This window comes from Narcine bancroftii, chromosome 8, assembly GCF_036971445.1.
Source record: "Narcine bancroftii isolate sNarBan1 chromosome 8, sNarBan1.hap1, whole genome shotgun sequence".
Taxonomy (NCBI): Eukaryota; Metazoa; Chordata; class Chondrichthyes; order Torpediniformes; family Narcinidae; genus Narcine; species Narcine bancroftii.
The window spans coordinates 62,386,736-62,401,934 of record NC_091476.1 but is presented as its reverse complement, the minus strand read 5'-3'; the positions used below and the strand labels follow the sequence as shown (position 1 = coordinate 62,401,934).

The 15,199-nt window shown below is 50.9% G+C and overlaps 1 protein-coding gene across 1 annotated transcript; it reads right to left on the bottom strand.

Moving 5' to 3' along the window:
* Positions 1-9,182: 9,182 nt before the first annotated feature.
* LOC138742029 (uncharacterized) lies at positions 9,183-14,757 on the bottom strand. The gene is made up of 10 exons (XM_069896221.1): positions 14,365-14,757; positions 14,101-14,238; positions 13,663-13,797; positions 12,763-12,885; positions 12,070-12,189; positions 11,049-11,230; positions 10,389-10,827; positions 10,081-10,215; positions 9,598-9,779; positions 9,183-9,336 (listed from the first exon to the last, which is right to left on the bottom strand). Exons 1-10 carry the CDS (start codon positions 14,755-14,757, stop codon positions 9,183-9,185), a joined length of 2,001 nt encoding a protein of 666 aa, XP_069752322.1.
* Between the last annotated feature and the right edge of the window lie 442 nt (positions 14,758-15,199).

The window sequence follows — 15,199 nt, the reverse complement described above, 5'->3', positions numbered from 1 at the left end:
GGATGATCACTGAGATGAGCGGTAGAACAGAGGGATCTGGGAGTCATCGGGCACTGGCAAGTGTAGTAAAGCAGATGGATCTGGGGATGGCACTGTGGAGAGCGGTAGAATAGAGGGATCTGGGTACGATCGGGTATTAAGAAGAGAGGTAGAACAGAAGTTTCTGGGAATGGTGAGACACTGGGAAGAATGGTAGAACAGAGGGTTCTAGGAATTGTCGCGTACAGAGTCATGCAATAGAAGAGAGGGATCTGGGAAAGGTAGGGCACTGGGTGGAATGGTAGAATAGAAGGATTTGGGAAAGGTCGGGCACTGGGTGGAAGGGTAGAATGGATGGATCAGGGAAAGATCGGGCTCTGGCTGGAATGTAACCAGAGGGATTTAGGAATGATCGGGCACTGAGGAGAATTTGAGAAATGAGGGATCAAGGATTGGTCCGGTACTAAGGAAAGCTTTAAAAGAGAGGGATCTGGGAATGGTGGGGCACTGAAGAGAGAGGTAGAACAGTGGGATCTGGGAATTGTTGCGTTCTGAGGCGTGCAATAGAAGAGAGGAATTTGGGAAATGTCGGACACTGGGTGGAAGGGTAGAACAGTAGGATTTCGGAAACGTCGCGCACTATGGAAAGCGGTTGAACAGAGCAATCTGGAAAGAGTCGGGCACTGGCAGGATCGGTAGGACAGAGGGATCTGGGAATGATTGAGGTCTGGGTGGAATGTCAGAAAAGAGGGAAGATGAAATGGTTGGGCACTGAGAAGAGAGGTCGAATAGAGGGATTTGGGAATGGTCGGGCAACGAGGACTGCGATAGAATAGAGGGATCTAGGAACCGTCAGGTACTGGGGGGCGCGATAGAACAGAAGGGTCTGGGAACGGTCGGGCACTGAGGAGTGCGTTAGAATTGAGGGAAATGGAAAAGGTCGGGCACTGGGTGGAATGGTAGAACAGAACGATCTGGGAAAGGTCGAGCATTCGGTTGAATTGTAGAATGGAAGGATCTGGGAACGATCGGACACTGAGGAGAGCGGTAGAACAGAGAGATCATGGAATGGTCGGAAACTGAATGGAGCGGTTGAACAGAAGGATCTGGGAACAATCGGTCACTGAGGAGCGCGGTGAAGGGGTGGATCTTGGAATGGATGGGTACAAAGGAGTGCAGTGGAACAGAGGGATGTGGGAACTGTTGGGAAATGATTGGAGCGGTAGAAGAAAGGAATTTTGGAACGGTCAGGCACTGGGGAACCAGTAGAATGGAGGTATCTGGGAATAGATATGCATTGGGGGAAAAGTAGATCGGAGGGATCTGTGAATGATCAGGCATTAGGGGTATGGTTGAACGGAGGAATCTGAGAATAGTCGGTATGGATGCAAGTGATAGAACAGAGGGATCTGGGAAATGTTGGGCACTGGTGGAACGGTAGAATAGACGGATCTGGGACAATTATGGCATTGAGGCGAACGGTAGGGGACTGAGGAGACCTGAGGAACAGAGGGATGTGGGAACGGTCGGGAAATGAGGGCAGCAGTGGAACAGAGTGATCTGGGAATGGTCGTGTACTGGGGAGAGCGATAGAATAGAGGGATCTGCGAAAGGCTGGTCAGTGAGATGAGCGGTAAAACAGAGGGATCTGGGAGTGATCGGGCACTGGCAAGTGTAGTAAAGCAGATGGATCTGGGGATGGCACTGTGGAGTGCGGTAGTGTAGGGGGATCTGGGAATGGTCGGGCTTTGGGGAAGATTTAACAGAGGTACCTGGGAACGTTCATGAACTGAGGAGAGTGGTAGAACAGGGATCTGGGAGTGGTCAGGCACTGGCGAGTGTAGTAGGGGAGAGGGATCTGTGTACGATCGGGTATTTAGATGAGAGGTAGAACTGAAGTTTCTGGGAATGGTCGCACACTGGGAAGAACGGTAGAACATAGGTTTCTGGCAATTGTCGTGTACTGAGGCGTGCAATAGAAGAGAGGGATCTGGGAAAGGTCGTGCACTGGGTCGAATGGTAGAATAGAAGGATCTGGGAAAGGTCAAGCACTGGGTGGAATGGTATAATAGAAGGATTTGGGAATGATCGGGCACTGGCTGGAGCGGAGCAGCAGAGGGATTTAGGAATGATCGGGCACTGAGGAGAGCTTGAGAAATGAGGGATCAAGGAATGGTCGGATACGGAGGAAAGTTTTAGAAGAGAGGGATCTGGGAATGGTGGGGCACTGAAGAGAGAGGTAGAACAGAGGGATCTGGGAATTGTCGCGTACTGAGGAGTGCAATAGAAGAGAGGGATCTGGGAAAGGTCGTGCTCTGGGTGGAATAGTAGAACAGAAGGATCTCGGAATCGTCGGGTACTGTGGAAAGCGGTAGAACAGAGCGATCTGGAAAAAGTCGAGCACTGGGAGGATTGGTAGGACAGAGGGATCTGGGAACGGTTGAGGTCTGGGTGGAATGTCAGAACAGAGGGATGTTGAAATGGTTGGGCACTGAGAAGAGAGGTCGAATAGAGGGCTTTTGGAATGGTCGGGTAACGAGGAGTGCGATAGAAAAGAGGGATCTAGGTACAGTCGGGTACTGGGGAGAGCGATAGATCAGAGGGATATGGGAATGGTCGGGCACTGTGGAGTGCGTTAGAATTGAGGGATTTGGGAAAGGTCGGGCAGTGGGTGGAATTGTAGGACAGGACGATCTGAGAAAGGTCGAGCACTGAGTGAATGGTAGAATGGAAGGTTCTGGGAATGACCGGGCTCTGGCTGGAACGGTACAACAGAGGGATTTGGGAATGATCGGGCATTAAGGGAATGGTTGAATGGAGGGATCTGGGATCGGTCGGTACTGAGGAGAGCGGAAGAACAGAGAGATAATGGAATGATCGGAAACTGAATGGAGCGGTTGAACAGAAGGATCTAGGAACAATCGGTCACTGAGGAGAGCGGTGAAGGGGTGGATCTTGGAATGGACGGGTACTAAGGAGTGCAGTGGAACAGAGGGATGTGGGAACTGTTTTGAAATGATTGGAGTGGAAGAACAAAGGAATTTGGGAACGGTCGGGCACTGGGGAACCAGGGGAATGGAGGGATCTGGGAAGAGACATGCATTGGGGGGATAGTAGATCGGAGGGATCTGAGAATGATCGGGCATTAGGGGAATGGTTGAAAGGAGGGATCTGGAAATAGTCGTAATGGATGAGAGTGATAGAATAGAGGGATCTGGGAAAGGTTGGGCACTCGTGGAATGGTAGAACAGACGTATCTGGGACATTTATGGCACTGATGCGAACGGTAGGGCACTGAGGAGAGCTGAGGAACAGAGGGATGTGGGAACGGTCGGGAAATGACGGCAGCGGTAGAACAGAGTTATCTGGGAATGGTCAGATACTGGGGAGAGCGATAGAACAGAGGGATGATCACTGAGATGAACGGTAGAACAGAGGGACCTGGGAGTGATCGGGCACTAGCAAGTGTAGTAAAGCAGATGGATCTGGGGATGGCACTGTGGAGAGCGGTAGAATAGAGGGATCTGGGAATGATCGGGCTTTTGGGGAAGGTTTAATAGAGGGATCTGGGAACGTTTGTGCACTGAGGAGAGTGGTAGAACAGGGATCTGGGAGTGGTCGGGCACTGGCGAGTGCAGTAGGGGTGAGGGATCTGGGTACGATCGGGTATTAAGAAGAGAGGTAGAACAGAAGTTTCTGGGAATGGTGAGACACTGGGAAGAATGGTAGAACAGAGGGTTCTGGGAATTGTCGCGTACAGAGGCATGCAATAGAAGAGAGGGATCTGGGAAAGGTCGGGCACTGGGTGGAATGGTAGAATAGAAGGATTTGGGAAAGGTCGGGCACTGGGTGGAATGGTAGAATGGAAGGATCAGGGAAAGATCGGGCTCTGGCTGGATCGTAACCAGAGGGATTTAGGAATGATCGGGCACTGAGGAGAGCTTGAATAATGAGGGATCAAGGAATGGTCCGGTACGGAGGAAAGCTTTAAAAGAGAGGGATTTGGGAATGGTGGGGCACAGAAGAGAGAGGTAGAACAGTGGGATCTGGGAATTGTCGCGTACTGTGGCGTGCAATAGAAGAGAGGGATTTGGGAAATGTCGGGCACTGGGTGGAAGGGTAGAACAGTAGGATTTTGGAAACGTCACGCACTGTGGAAAGCGGTAGAACAGAGCGATCTGGAAAAAGTCGGGCACAGGGAGGATTGGTAGGAAAGAGGGATCTGGGAATGATTGAGGTCTGGGTGGAATGTCAGAATAGAGGGAAGTTGAAATGGTTGGGCACTGAGAAGAGAGGTCGAACAGAGGGATTTGGGATTGGTCGGGCAACGAGGACTGCGATAGAAAAGAGGGATCTAGGAACAGTCAGGTACTGGGGGGAGTGATAGAACCGAAGTGTCTGGGAATGGTCGGGCACTGAGGAGTGCGTTAGAATTGAGGGAAATGGAAAAGGTCGGGCACTGGGTGGAATGGTAGAACAGAAGGATCTGGGAAAGGTCGAGCATTGGGTTGAATTGTTGAATGGAAGGATCTGTGAATGATCGGACATTGAGGAGAGCGGTAGAACAGAGAGATCATGGAATGGTCGGAAACTGAATGGAGCGGTAGAACAGAAGGATCTGGGAACAATCGGTCACTGAGGAGTGCGGTGAAGGGGTGGATCTTGGAATGGACGGGTACTAAGGAGTGCATTGGAACAGAGGGATGTGGGAACTGTTTTGAAATGATTGGAGTGGAAGAACAAAGGAATTTGGGAACGGTCGGGCACTGGGGAGCCAGTGGAATGGAGGGATATGGGAATAGACATGCATTGGGGGAAAAGTAGATCGGAGGGATCTGGGAATGATCGGGCATTAGGGGAATGGTTGAACGGAGGGATCTGGGTTAGTCGTTACGGATGAGAGTGATAGAATAGAGGGATCTGGGAAGGGTTGGGCACTCGTGGAATGGTAGAACAGACGGATCTGGGACATTTATGGCACTGAGGCGAACGGTAGGGCACTGAGGAGAGCTGAGGAACAGAGGAATGTGGGAACAGTCGGGAAATGAGGGCAGCGGTAGAACAGAGATATCTGGGAATGGTCAGGTACTGGGGAGAGCGATAGCACAGAGGGATCTACGAAAGGCTGATCACTGAGATGAGCGGATAATCAGAGGTATCTGGAAGTGATCGCGCACTGGCAAGTGTAGTAAAGCAGATGGATCTGGGGATGGCACTGTGGAGAGCGGTAGAATAGAGGGATCTGGGAATGGTCGGGCTTTTGGTGAAGGTTTAACAGATGGATCTGGGAACATTCGCGAACTGAGAAGAGTGATAGAACAGGCATCTGGGAGTGGTCGGGCACTGGCGATTGCAGTAGGGGAGAGGGATCTGGGTACGATCGGTTATTAAGAAGAGCTGTAGAACAGAAGGCTCTGGGAATGGTGGGGCCTTGGGGAGAACGGTAGAACAGAGGGATCGGGGAATTGTCGCGTACTGAGGTGTGCAATAGAAGAGAGGGATCTGGGAAAGGTCGGGCACTGTGTGGAATGGTAGAATAGAAGGATTTGGGAAATGTCGTGCACTGGGTGGAATGGTAGAACAGAAGGATTTCGGAAACGTCGCGCACTGTGGAAAGCGGTAGAACAGAGCGATCTGGAAAAAGTCGGGTACTGGGGGGATTGGTAGGACAGAGGGATCTGGGAATGATTGAGGTCTGGGTGGAATGTCAGAACAGAGGGAAGTTGAAATCGTTGGGTACTGAGAAGAGAGGTCGAATAGAGGGATTTGGGAATTGTCGGGCAATGAGGACTGCGATAGAAAAGAGGGATCTAGGAACAGTCGGTTACTGGGGGGAGCGATAGAACAGAAGGGTCTGGGAATGGTCGGGCACTGAGGAGTGCATTAGAATTGAGGGAAATGGAAAAGGTCGGGCACTGGGTGGAATGGTAGAACTGAAGGATCTGGGAAAGGTCGAGCATTGGGTTGAATTGTAGAATGGAAGGATCAGGGAATGATCGGTCACTGAGGAGAGCGGTAGAAAAGAGAGATCATTGAATGGTCAGAAACTGGGTGGAGCTGTAGAACAGAGGGATCTGGGAACGGTCGGGCACTGTGGAATGCGTTAGAATTGAGGGATTTGGGAAATTTCTGGCACTGGGTGGAAAGGTAGAACAGAAGGATCTGGGAATGGTCGAGCACTTGGTGGAATGGTAGCATGGAAGGACCAGGGAATGATCGGTCTCTGGCTGGAACGTAACAGCAGAGGGATTTAGGAATGATCAGGCACTGAGGAGAGCTTGAGAAATGAGGATTCAAGGAATGGTCCGGAACGGAGAAAAGCCTTAGAAGAGAGGGATCTGGGAATGGTGGGGCACTGAAGAGAGAGGTAGAACATTGGGATATGAGAATTGTCGCGTACTGAGGCGTGCAATAGAAGAGATGGATTTGGGAAATGTCGGGCACTGGGTGGAATGGTAGAACTGCAGGATTTCGGAAACATCGCGCACTGTGGAAAGCGGTAGAACAGAGTGATCTGGAAAAAGTCGGGCACTGGGAGGATCGGTAGGACAGAGGGATCTGGGAATGATTGAGGTCTGGGCGGAATGTCAGAACAGAGGGAAGTTGAAATGGTTGGGCACTGAGAAGAGAGGTCGAATAGAGGGATTTGGGAATGGTCGGGCGACGAGGACTGCGATAGAAAAGAGGGATCTAGGAACAGTCAGGTAATGGGGGGAGCAATAGAACAGAAGGGTCTGGGAATGGTTGGGCACTGAGGAGTGCGTTAGAATTGAGGGAAATGGAAAAGGTCGGGCACTGGGTGGAATTGTAGAACAGAAGGATCTGGGAAAAGTCGAGCATTGGGTTGAATTGTAGAATGGAAGGATCTGGGAATGATCGGATACTGAGGAGAGCGGTAGAACTGAGAGATCATGGAATGGTCGGCAACTGAATGGAGCGGTAGAACAGAAGGATCTGGGAACAATCGGTCACTGAGGAGCGCGGTGAAGGGGTGGATCTTGGAATGGACGGGTACTAAGGAGTGCAGTGGAACAGAGGGATGTGGGAACTGTTTTGAAATGATTGGAGCGGTAGAACAAAGGAATTTGGGAATGGTCGGGCACTGGGGAACCAGTGGAATGGAGGGATCTGGGAATAGACATGCATTGGGGGAAAAGTAGATCGGAGGGATCTGGGAATAGTCGTTACGGATGAGAGTGATAGAATAGATGGATCTGGGAAGGGTTGGGCACTCGTGGAATGGTAGAACAGACAGATCTGGGACATTTATGGCACTGAGGCGAACGGTAGGGCACTGAGGAGAGCTGAGGAACAGAGGGATGTGGGAACGGTCGGGAAATGAGGGCAGCGGTAGAACAGAGTTATCTGGGAATGGTCAGGTACTGGGGAGAGCGATTGCACAGAGGGATTTGCGAGAGGCTGATCACTGAGATGAGCGGTAGAACAGAGGGATCTGGGAGTGATCGCGTACTGGCAAGTGTAGTAAAGCAGATGGATCTGGGGATGGCACTGTGGAGAGTGGTAGTGCGGGGGAATCTGGGAATGGTCGGGCTTTGGGGGAAGGTTTAACAGAGGGATCTGGGAACGTTCATGAACTGAGGAGAGTGGTAGAACAGGGATCTGGGAGTGGTCAGGCACTGGCGAGTGCAGTAGGGGAGAGGGATCTGTGTACGATCGGTTATTAAGAAGAGAGTTAGAACAGAAGTTTCTGGGAATGGTCGCACACTGGGAAGAACGGTAGAACATAGGTTTCCGGCAATTGTCGCATACTGAGGCGTGCAATAGAATAGAGGGATCTGGGAAAGGTCGTGCACTGGGTCGAATGATAGAATAGAAGGATCTGGGAAAGGTCAGGCACTGGGTGGAATGGTAGAATGGAAGGATCTGGGAATGATCGGGCACTGGCTGGAGCGGAACAGCAGAGGGATTTGGGAATGATCGTGCACTGAGGAGAGCTTGAGAAATGAGGGATCAAGGAATGGTCGGATACGGAGGAAAGTTTTAGAAGAGAGGGATCTGAGAATGGTGGGGCACTGAAGAGAGAGGTAGAACAGAGGGATCTGGGAATTGTCGCGTACTGAGGAGTGCAATAGAAGAGAGGGATCTGGGAAAGGTCGTGCTCTGGGTGGAATGGTAGAACAGAAGGATCTTCGAATCGTCGGGCACTGTGGATAGCGGTAGAACAGAGCGATCTGGAAAAAGTCGAGCACTGGGAGGATTGGTAGGACAGAGGGATCTGGGAATGGTTGAGGTCTGGGTGGAATGTCAGAACAGAGGGTTGTTGAAATGGTTGGGCACTGAGAAGGGAAGTCGACTAGAGGGCTTTGGGAATGGTCGGGTAACGAGGAGTGCGATAGAAAAGAGGGATCTAGGTACAGTCGGGTACTGGGGAGAGCGATAGAACAGCGGGATCTGGGAATGGTCGGGCACTGTGGAATGTGTTAGAATTGAGGGATCTGGGAAAGGTCAGGCAGTGGGTGGAATTGTAGAACAGGACGATCTGGGAAAGGTCGAGAACTGAATGGAATGGTAGAATGGAAGGTTCTGGGAATGATCAGGCTCTGGCTGGAACGGTACAACAGAGGGATTTGGGAATGATCGGGCATTGAGGAGAACTTGAGAAATGATGGATAAAGAAATGGTCCAGAATGGAGGAAAGCTTTAGAAGAGAGGAAACTGGGAATGGTGGGCCACTGAGGAGAGGGGTAGAACAGAGGGATCTGGGAATGGTCGGGCACAGAATGGAATGGTAGAACAGAAGGATCTCCGAAACGTAGCGCACTGTGGAAAGCAGGAGAACAGAGCGATCTGGAAAAAGTCGGGCACTGGAAGGATCGGTAGAACGGAGGGATCTGGGTGTGGGCGAGGTCCGGGTGGAATGTCAGAACATAGGGAAGTTGAAATAGTTGGGCACTGAGAAGAGAGTTCGAATAGAGGGATTTGGGAATGGTCGGGCAATGAGGACTGCGATAGAAAAGAGGGATCTAGGAACAGTCGGGTACTGGGGGGATTCGATAGAACAGTAGGGTCTGGGAATGGTCGGCATTGAGGACTGCATTAGAATTGTGGGAAATGGAAAAGGTCGGGCACTGGGTTGAATGGTAGAACAGAAGGATCTGGGAAAGGAAGAGCATTGGGTAGAATTGTAGAATGGAAGAATCTGGGAATGATCGGACACTGAGGAGAGCGGTAGAACAGAGAGATCATGGAATGGTCAGAAACTGGGTGGAGCTGTAGAACAGAGGGATCTGGGAACGGTCGGGCACTGTGGAATGCGTTAGAATTGAGCGATTTCGGAAATTTCGAGCACTGGGTGGAATGGTAGAATGGAAGGACCAGGGAATGATCGGTTTCTGGCTGGAACGCAACAGCAGAGGGATTTAGGAATGATCGGGCACTGAGGAGAGCTTGAGAAATGAGTGATCAAGGAATGGTCCGGTATGGAGGAAAGCTTTAGAAGAGAGTGATCTGGGAATGGTGGGGCACTGAAGAGAGAGGTAGAACATTGGGATCTGGGAATTGTCGTGTAGTGAGGCGTGCAATAGAGGAGAGGGATTTGGGAAATGTCGGGCACTGGGTGGAATGGTAGAACAGTAGGATTTCGGAAACGCCGCGCACTATGGAAAGCGGTAGAACAGAGTGATCTGGAAAAAGTCGGGCACTGGGAGGATCGGTAGGACAGAGGGATCTGGGAATGATTGAGGTCTGGGTGGAATGTCAGAACAGAGGGAAGTTGAAATGGTTGGGTACTGAGAAGAGAGGTCGAATAGAGGGATTTGGGAATGGTCGGGCAACGAGGACTGCGATAGAAAAGAGGGATCTAGGAAGAGTCAGGTACTGGGGGGAGCGATAGAACAGAAGGGTCTGGGAATTGTCGGGCACTGAGGAGTGCGTTAGAATTGAGGGAAATGGAAAAGGTCGGGCACTGGGTGGAATGGTAGAACTTAAGGATCTGGGAAAGGTCGAGCATTGGGTTGAATTGTAGAATGGAAGGATCAGGGAATGATCGGTCACTGAGGAGAGCGGTAGAAAAGAGAGATCATGGAATGGTCAGAAACTGGGTGGAGCTGTAGAACAGAGGGATCTGGGAACATCGGGCACTGTCGAATGCATTAGAATTGAGGGATTTGGGAAATTGCTGGCACTGGGTGGAAAGGTAGAACAGAAGGATCTGGGAATGGTCGAGCACTTGGTGGAATGGTAGAATGGAATGACCAGGGAATGATCGGTCTCTGGCTGGAACGTAACAGCAGAGGGATTTAGGAATGATCGGGCACTGAGGAGAGCTTGAGAAATGAGGGATCAAGGAATGGTCCGGAACGGAGGAAAGCTTTAGAAGAGAGGGATCTGGGAATGGTGGGGCACTGAAGAGAGAGGTAGAACAGTGGGATATGGGAATTGTCGCGTACTGAGGCGTGCAATAGAAGAGATGGATTTGGGAAATGTCGGGCACTGGGTGGAATGCTAGAACAGCAGGATTTCGGAAACGTCGCACACTGTGGAAAGCGGTAGAACAGAGCGATCTGGAAAAAGTAGGGCACTGGGCGGATCGGTAGGACAGAGGGATCTGGGAATGATTGAGGTCTGGGTGGAATGTCAGAACAGAGGGAAGTTGAAATGGTTGGGCACTGAGAAGAGAGGTCGAAAAGAGGGATCTGGGAACGGTCGGGCACTGTGGAATGCGTTAGAATTGAGGGATTTGGGAAATTTCGGGCACTGGGTGCAAAGGTAGAACAGAAGGATCTGGGAATGGTCGAGCACTTGGTGGAATGGTAGAATGGAATGACCAGTGAATGATCGGTCTCTGGCTGGAACGTAACAGCAGAGGGATTTAGGAATGATCGGGCACTGAGGAGAGCTTGAGAAATGAGGGATCAAGGAATGGTCCGGAACGGAGGAAAGCTTTAGAAGAGAGGGATCTGGGAATGGTGGGGCACTGAAGAGAGAGGTAGAACAGTGGGATATGGGAATTGTCGCGTACTGAGGCGTGCAATAGAAGAGATGGATTTGGGAAAAGTCGGGCACTGGGTGGAAGGGTAGAACAGTAGGATTTTGGAAACGTCGCGCACTGTGGAAAGCGGTAGAACAGTGCGATCTGGAAAAAGTCGGGCACTGTGAGGATCGGTAGGAAAGAGGGATCTGGGAATGATTGAGGTCTGGGTGGAATGTCAGAACAGAGGGAAGTTGAAATGGTTGGGCACTGAGAAGAGAGTTCGAATAGAGGGATTTGGGAATGGTCGGGCAACGAGGACTGCGATAGAAAAGAGGGATCTAGGAACAGTCAGGTACTGGGGGGAGTGATAGAACCGAAGTGTCTGGGAATGGTCGGGCACTGAGGAGTGCGTTAGAATTGAGGGATATGGAAAAGGTCGGGCACTGGGTGGAATGGTAGAACAGAAGGATCTGGGAAAGGTCGAGCATTGGGTTGAATTGTAGAATGGAAGGATCTGGGAATGATCGGACACTGAGGAGAGCGGTAGAACAGAGAGATCATGGAATGGTCGGAAACTGAATGGAGCGGTAGAAGAGAGGGATCTGGGAACAATCGGTCACTGAGGAGCGCGTGAAGGGGTGGATCTTGGATTGGACTAGTACTAAGGTGTGCAGTGGAACATTGGGGGAAAAGTAGATCAGAGGGCTCCGGGAATGATCGGGCATCTGGGATATGGGAATCATCGGTACGGATGAGAATGATAGAACAGAGGGATCTGGGAAAGGTTGGGCACTGGTGGAACGGTAGAACAGACGGATCTGGGACAATTATGGCACTGAGGCGAACGGTAGGGCACTGAGGAGAGCTGAGGAACAGAGGGATGTGGGAACGGTCGGGAAATGAGGGCAGCAGTGGAACAGAATGATCTGGGAATGGTCAGGTACTGGTGAGAGTGATAGAACAGAGGGATCTGCGAAAGGCTGATCACTGAGATGAGCGGATGATCAGAGGGATCTGGAAGTGATCGGGCACTGGCAAGTGTAATAAAGCAGATGGATCTGGGGATGGCACTGTGGAGTTTGGTAGAATAGGGGGATCTGGGAATGGTCTGGCTTTGGGGGAAGGTTTAACAGAGGGATCTGGGAATGTTCGCGTACTGAGGAGAGTGGTAGAACAGGGATCAGGGTGTGGTCGGGCACTGGCATGTGCAGTAGGGGAGAGGGATCTGGGTACGATCGGGTATTAGGGAGCCTTACATTAAATACAATAGCGAAAACCTACCGGGGACAAACATTACCTAAGTTGATGGAAGGAGAAGGAAAGAAAAGAATGGACTCAGTAGAATTTCTGGTGTATTTTTGTTGAATTACAACATTGTCTGACTGGTTTAATGCAACCTAGATGGTATACCTAAAATGGATGAGAGCGGGGTGGGGGGTGGCTTGGGAGGAGGGAGGGGGGGGGGCGAAAAAGTCACTGTATATGTGTGAATAAGAAAAAGTGTATATCATGGCTAATGTGATTTATGGTGTGAAAAATAAAAAAATTTAAAAAAAGAAGAGAGGTAGAACAGAACTTTCTAGGAATGGTCGGACACTGGGTGGAAAGGTAGAATAGAAGGATCTGGGAAAGGTCGGGCACTGGGTGGAATGGTAGAATGGAAGGATCTGGGAATGATCGGGCACTGAGGAGAGAGGTGGAACAGAGAGATCATGGAATGGTCGAACACTGTGTGGAGCTGTAGAACAGAAGGATCTGGGAACAATCGGTCACTGAGGAGCGCGGTGAAGGGGTGGATCTGGGAATGGATGGGTAGTAAGTAGTGCAGTGGAAGAGAGGGATGTAGGAACAGTTTTGAAATGATTGGAGCGGAAGAACAAAGGAATTTGGGAACGGTCGGGCACTGGGGAGGGCGGTAGAGCAGAGGAATTTCGAAACGGTCGTGCCCTGAGGGACCGGTAGAATAGAGGGATCTAGGAATTGTCAGGCATTGGGGGAACAGTAGATTGGAGGGATCTGGGAATGATCGGGCATTAAGGGAATGGTTGAACGGAGCGATCTGGGATCGGTAAGTACTGAGGAGAGATGTAGAACAGAGAGATCATGGAATGGTCGGAAACTGAATGGAGCGGTAGAACAGAAGGATCTGGGAACAATCGGTCACTGAGGAGCGCGGTGAAGGGGTGGATCTTGGAATGGACGGGTACTAAGGAGTGCAGTGGAACAGAGGGATGTGGGAACTGTTTTGAAATGATTGGAGCGGAAGAACAAAGGAATATGGGAACGGTCAGGCACTGGGGAACCAGTGGAATGGAGGGATCTGGGAATAGACATGCATTGGGGGAAAAGTAGATCGGAGTGATCTCGGAATGATCGGGCATTAGGGGAATGGTTGAACGGAGGGATCTGTGAATATTCGTTACGGATGAGAGTGATAGAATAGAGGGATCTGGGAAGGGTTGGGCACTCGTGGAATGGTAGAACAGACGGATCAGGGACATTTATGGCACTGAGGCGAACGGTAGGGCACTGAGGAGAGCTGAGGAACAGAGGGATGTAGGAACGGTCAGGAAATGAGGGAAGCGGTAGAACAGAGTTATCTGGGAATGGTCAGGTACTGTGGAGAGCGGTAGAATAGAGGGATCTGGGTACGATCGGGTATTAAGAAGAGAGGTAGAACAGAAGTTTCTGGGAATGGTGAGACACTGGGAAGAATGGTACAACAGAGGGTTCTAGGAATTGTCGCGTACAGAGTCATGCAATAGAAGAGATGGATCTGGGAAAGGTAGGGCACTGGGTGGAATGGTAGAATAGAAGGATTTGGGAAAGGTCGGGCACTGGGTGGAAGGGTAGAATGGATGGATCAGGGAAAGATCGGGCTCTGGCTGGAATGTAACCAGAGGGATTTAGGAATGATCGGGCACTGAGGAGAACTTGAGAAATGAGGGATCAAGGATTGGTCCGGTACTAAGGAAAGCTTTAAAAGAGAGGGATCTGGGAATGGTGGGGCACTGAAGAGAGAGGTAGAACAGTGGGATCTGGGAATTGTTGCGTTCTGAGGCGTGCAATAGAAGAGAGGAATTTGGGAAATGTCGGACACTGGGTGGAAGGGTAGAACAGTAGGATTTCGGAAACGTCGCGCACTATGGAAAGCGGTAGAACAGAGCAATCTGGAAAGAGTCGGGCACTGGCAGGATCGGTAGGACAGAGGGATCTGGGAATGATTGAGGTCTGGGTGGAATGTCAGAAAAGAGGGAAGATGAAATGGTTGGGCACTGAGAAGAGAGGTCGAATAGAGGGATTTGGGAATGGTCGGGCAACGAGGACTGCGATAGAAAAGAGGGATCTAGGAACCGTCAGGTACTGGGGGGCGCGATAGAACAGAAGGGTCTGGGAACGGTCGGGCACTGAGGAGTGCGTTAGAATTGAGGGAAATGGAAAAGGTCGGGCACTGGGTGGAATGGTAGAACAGAACGATCTGGGAAAGGTCGAGCATTCGGTTGAATTGTAGAATGGAAGGATCTGGGAACGATCGGACACTGAGGAGAGCGGTAGAACAGAGAGATCATGGAATGGTCGGAAACTGAATGGAGCGGTTGAACAGAAGGATCTGGGAACAATCGGTCACTGAGGAGCGCGGTGAAGGGGTGGATCTTGGAATGGACGGGTACAAAGGAGTGCAGTGGAACAGAGGGATGTGGGAACTGTTGGGAAATGATTGGAGCGGTAGAAGAAAGGAATTTTGGAACGGTCAGGCACTGGGGAACCAGTAGAATGGAGGTATCTGGGAATAGATATGCATTGGGGGAAAAGTAGATCGGAGGGATCTGTGAATGATCAGGCATTAGGGGTATGGTTGAATGGAGGAATCTGAGAATAGTCGGTATGGATGCAAGTGATAGAACAGAGGGATCTGGGAAATGTTGGGCACTGGTGGAACGGTAGAATAGACGGATCTGGGACAATTATGGCATTGAGGCGAACGGTAGGGGACTGAGGAGACCTGAGGAACAGAGGGATGTGGGAACGGTCGGGAAATGAGGGCAGCAGTGGAACAGAGTGATCTGGGAATGGTCGTGTACTGGGGAGAGCGATAGAATAGAGGGATCTGCGAAAGGCTGGTCAGTGAGATGAGCGGTAAAACAGAGGGATCTGGGAGTGATCGGGCACTGGCAAGTGTAGTAAAGCAGATGGATCTGGGGATGGCACTGTGGAGTGCGGTAGTGTAGGGGGATCTGGGAATGGTCGGGCTTTGGGGAAGATTTAACAGAGGTACCTGGGAACGTT

Bases quoted from the DNA above. Each gene is read 5' to 3' on its own strand.
- LOC138742029 (XM_069896221.1), bottom strand. From the start codon at position 14,757: ATGCCTGATCATTCACAGATCCCTCCGATCTACTTTTCCCCCAATGCA. The intron at 13,798-14,100 runs GTGCCCGACTCT...GTTACATTCCAG, and splicing joins CTGTCCTACCGATCCTGCCA to CCAGAGCCCGATCTTTCCCT. The intron at 9,780-10,080 runs GTGCCCGATGTT...TTTCTATCGCAG, and splicing joins CAATTCTAATGCATTCGACA to TCCTCGTTGCCCGACCATTC.